Consider the following 4,744-nt stretch of genomic DNA (forward strand, 5'->3'; position numbering starts at 1 on the left):
CTTTTCACAATGTTTAGTTCTACAATTCAAATTACATATATGTCATATATGTTATTTTTTGCTGAGCTAATTTAAATCATCTAATTATAAATTAAGGTTCAGCGATAACTTGGCGACATCTTTGTTATTTTGTTATCAAGAACGATAAAAGAAGAAAATAGTATCAGCAGGGTTAAAAAGTTTTTCATATGGTAGAGAGACATGCAAAAGCAGTAAAGAGTAGACTTTTAATTTTAATTTATTATCTTGTTGTTGTTTGTTTGGTTTTTGCTGTTGTTGTTGTTTTGCGATGTTCCTCTTCTTGTTTTTGTTATTGTGGTGGTTTTTTTGTTGTTCTATTGTTGGTTTTGTTGTAGTGTTATTATCGTATCTTTATTATGTTTGTTCTTGAATGTTAAGAGGTCTTCATTACGTCATGGAGATCTCTCATCATTAGGCTTAATCCACATACACTTTTTTATATAAAAGTGGTGGAAAATGGGAACTAAGGAAACCATAGATTTGTCTTTTTGCGGTAAAATATACTGGAAACATAAGCCATAAGTTTTATTTTGCGAAACTTGTAATGCGTAGGTTTTGGGTTGCAAAAAGTTGTAATGGTGAGAAGGAAACTTTAGATACGAAGACAAAATAGGGATACCTCAAACTAAGTCTAAATTTCTATTTTTATAAAAATCAATCAAGGGGTCATCCATAAAGGACGTCAGCACCTTAGTGAAGAAAGGGTTAGGGAACAACCGAGGCAAAATCGGACATAGGGAGAGAGGGGGTTCAGCCGTGAGCAGAAATCCTGTAGAGAATTTTTTTTGCATTTCTAGTTGATTTAGTTGTCTTTTTAGAGAGAAAATAACATTATACAAGTCATTTTGATATTTACATGAGAAGCATTTTAAATAGAGAATTCTTAGTAGTTTTTTTATTGTCTAGCAAAAGGTTTTCAACCAAAAAGCTGTACTAAATATCACAATTTGCGTCCACATGGAAATAGGGAATGGGGTGTTAAAAAATAGGCAGACGAGTACGGGCGAAGGGGTTAATAAATCGGCAAAATTTTGTAGATTCTTTTTATGTATAGCCCTTAACACAGCATGGCGTGCGATAATACATGAAACGAATAACATAACATAAACCAAATGAATCGCTTTTGTCAGATATTGAGACAAGATTAACATGATGATGTCATTAGCCACAGAACTTAATGTCTTTGATGCGACTCTGGACAGTTAAAATTGTTCTTTGCGTGTTTTGAAGCTTTATGTTCTATGCCCGTATTACGTTAATGTAAATTAAATCGTTTCTGATTGATAGTAATTAACATGAAATAAGGAGTAATCTCACTTCGCCTCTGTAAAAATATAGAGCATTGATTTAAAGCACGAACCATTGATATTTTGCTAGGTCCCATGCTGATTTCATTCTTATTAGGCTTAGCACACAAGGATAAGCTTTTAAACACTTCATCTTAGAGGTTTTTTTACGACGTTGCTTGAGGTAGGTGACTGTAATATTTTTAGCATCTTAAAGCTTGCTTTTCGCGATAAAACAAGTGAAACTTGAGAGTTGTCCTGGAATCTTTTTATTTTATTTTCGAAAAAATTTTACCTGTTCTTGAGCTATGGTCTTCAGGTTTTAAGATATCTCAAATTATGCAAATTTATGATATATGAACTAGCTCTGAAACATGTATTTGAAGACACCAAACCGAATGGCAAAAAACATTTTTAACCCTATTTTTAACCCATTAAATACAATATCTTATTCAGAGCTAGTTCACGATGTCATGCATAATCAGTGAAACTTCGAAGTCCAAAATCTTAGAATTAATTAGGAATTTTTAAAATATATACAAATTTCTAGACAACTTGCCTAGCTCTTTCATAAAGATATAAACTTGTTTTTCACAGGATGTAAACTCTAACAAAAAAATGCTTTTATTTCTTTGGTCATAAAAAAAAACTCTACGTTGGAGAGATAAATGCGACAGAGAGGAAAATGTTTATCAAAAAATAAGATTGTTGACATTTTATATTTTCTAATTGCATCAATATTTACAAAAACGAATTAACTAATAATAAGCCAAAAGTTAACGATTGTCAAAAATTTGATCATGTTCAATATATCTAGCAGAAACGAAGGTAGTTGATTCAGAAGATTGTTTTTTATCATAAACTTCTCGGCTTTAGTACTTAGGTGGGCTTATGATTATGATGATTTAGTTTTGCATTACTCTATTTGGTCAACAAATCGCTCATGGTTAAATTGCACTTTTCAATTTGTTTTATCTCAACACTTCTTTAATTCTTCTTTAGTTTATCGAAGTGTACTTTGTTAAATGCCTACTTAGAATAAATGTTTTTAGTCCATGATTACCTGCAGGGATTCTTGGCCTAACTTGTTTGTTTGTTTTTTGCATTTATATCAGGTATTTACATACAAATGTCTCGTAGAACCTCCTAATTAAAGCAGGTCATGGGCTAATTTTTCTCAAGAACCTTTTTAGAGGCGTTGTTTTTTAAGAGTGTGAGGGTGTAAGGGTGTAGCGCCATTTAGTAAAAGTAGGCTTTGATTTTACAAACTATTCATTTTTGGGGTGGGTATTAAGCCAGTCATTGACGCATGGTTTGTTAAAACCGCCCTAATACGTCAATGAGCTATACGACGTATATTTTTAAATGTTCACGGGAGCATTTCTTTGTTACCGTTAGTAGCAGTGTCACCTCGTCCCCATAGCTTGTTCAGGCCGACCAAACATAAAAGCCTAACAAGCCTTGGGGACAAGGTTATAACTGTGTCAATTAGGCATTTAGAATGAACTCAGTTATTGCGATAAACGACGCCTTTACTAGTAGCACTAGAAAAACCACAAAGTATCTTAAAATACAGGAAATATAAAGAAGATTACAAGCTTTTAATCCCAGATTAAGTAGGTTCTGCTGTTTTAGTATCACAAACCGGAACTAGAAAGTTGCTTCAACTAGAACAAAAATAGGGGAAATGGCTACGATTTTCTTTAAAACATTTTTCTTATTTATTATTAATTAGAGAACTTGCAGCTACCATTATGATCAAAGTAAAAGAAGCTCTGCGCAAGGTGTCTTTGTCAGGAAAAAGAAGAGATTCAGATCCTCCTCCGCAGATCATATATGAAGATAGTAAAACAGTACCACTACCAGTATCGATATCTAACACGAAGGAGTTGTCAGGCTCTTATCCTACGTTAAACGAATTGACGGATAATCAAAATATATCTTACGAAGAAATATTAAACATTCGGAAAATTACTTCCCCTCGGAGAAAATCGGAAAACCTGATAGATTTCCTCAATCTCGATTGTAAGGGCGCTGAACTTTCGGCTCTGCTAGCAGAGAACAGTGATAAAGAAAAAGAACCGCTTAGAAAAACTAAAAGTTATTGTGACAACCGAACGTCGGCGATACCAACACGCAGAAACTCTCTCCAGGGGTTACTATTAAAACAGAGCAAAAGCTCTAAATTGCGGACCCGAAGGGCAAACATGACGCATTCGTACGAACCAAACAAATTACTTTCCAAAGCTATAGCAGATGGTTACGCTGATCTTGTTGTTGGCTTGCTTCAAAGTGGTCAGGTGAACATCAACAAATTAAACAGTGATGGATACGCGCCATTGCATTTAGCAGCGTTCGAAGACAAAGCTGATATAATTCGAATTTTAATAAATCATGGTGCTTTTATTGACATTTTGGATAGTACAGGTTTCTCTCCGTTAGAGGTGTCCGTAAATGAAGGCTCCTTTGAGTGCGCCCAAGTTCTTATTGAAAATGGTGCGGACCAGACTCTGATTTTGGATGGACACTTTGATAAACGGAGAAGTCGAGCCTCTTCCATGGATGATGAATATCAAAAATATTTAAAAACAAAAGCTAGGCAATAGTTCTTATCTGGTAAACATGTTTTTTATGCACTCTATCTACAACAAAACATCGACAATCTAGAAAAAAATAGCCAGAATGCTGAATTGGTGTTGACAAAATTTCAATTTCTTTCTTGAATTTCTTCATTTCTTTTCGCAGTTAACTCTACCTAGCATTGATTTCGGGTTTTTCCTCTTACATAATTTGGAGTTTTTTACTTTTATATAAAAAAGCTTGTATTGAAATATCTAGGTTAGTTAATTTGCACTTTTCATTTTTAAAATTACATTTATAACGAAAGTTTTTTATTGGATTAGATATTCCTTATCCAATTTACCGAATTAAACCATACATGTGATCCAAGCTTTGCGAGACGTATACTTCGAGGTGGCACAATGGTAACCGCTGATAGACAGGGCGTAATCAATAGGGAAAAAGTAGTGATACATCAAGATGCATGAAACACGAAGAAGGTCCATAAGTTGGTTGTTTCCTGCACAATATATTGGTACATGGTCGTCTTTTTTCATTCAGTTTCATAACATTTGGAGTGAATGTTAGCCAATATAGAGGGTTAAAAAACAAAATTTCAATGATACAATGATAATTTAACAAGTTTGCTCTTTCCATATTAGAGTCGAGCATTTTTAAATTTGTCAAAGTTCGCCTCTTACTGTGTACATCAGACTTATTTTAGGATCTAAGGTTTTTTGGTTAAGTCCATAGTCTACAAAAGCATACTAATTGTTGTTAATGCCAGAATGACCATTGTACCCGCAACTTGTTACCGTCGGGACCCCGACGTAGATCATTTCGTTGTGCACACGCGCAGGAGGATGTCACTAGGAAAA

At 34.1% G+C, this 4,744-nt stretch overlaps 1 protein-coding gene across 3 annotated transcripts; it reads left to right on the forward strand.

Moving 5' to 3' along the window:
• On the forward strand, nt 1-4,356 carry LOC130640538 (ankyrin-3-like). 3 transcript variants are annotated; one of them, XM_057447161.1, is made up of 2 exons: nt 1-1,491; nt 3,043-4,356. In XM_057447161.1, the coding sequence occupies exon 2, from the start codon at nt 3,062-3,064 to the stop codon at nt 3,911-3,913; it is 852 nt and encodes a 283-aa protein (XP_057303144.1). In that variant the 5' UTR covers nt 1-1,491; nt 3,043-3,061; the 3' UTR covers nt 3,914-4,356. The 3 variants fall into 3 exon arrangements, with proteins under 3 accessions (XP_057303144.1, XP_057303142.1, XP_057303143.1); XM_057447159.1 differs by lacking the exon at nt 1-1,491 and adding an exon at nt 2,051-2,135; XM_057447160.1 differs by lacking the exon at nt 1-1,491 and adding an exon at nt 2,125-2,190.
• Nucleotides 4,357-4,744: the final 388 nt, after the last annotated feature.

Source organism: Hydractinia symbiolongicarpus, chromosome 1 (genome assembly GCF_029227915.1).
Source record: "Hydractinia symbiolongicarpus strain clone_291-10 chromosome 1, HSymV2.1, whole genome shotgun sequence".
In the NCBI taxonomy this organism is placed as follows: Eukaryota; Metazoa; Cnidaria; class Hydrozoa; order Anthoathecata; family Hydractiniidae; genus Hydractinia; species Hydractinia symbiolongicarpus.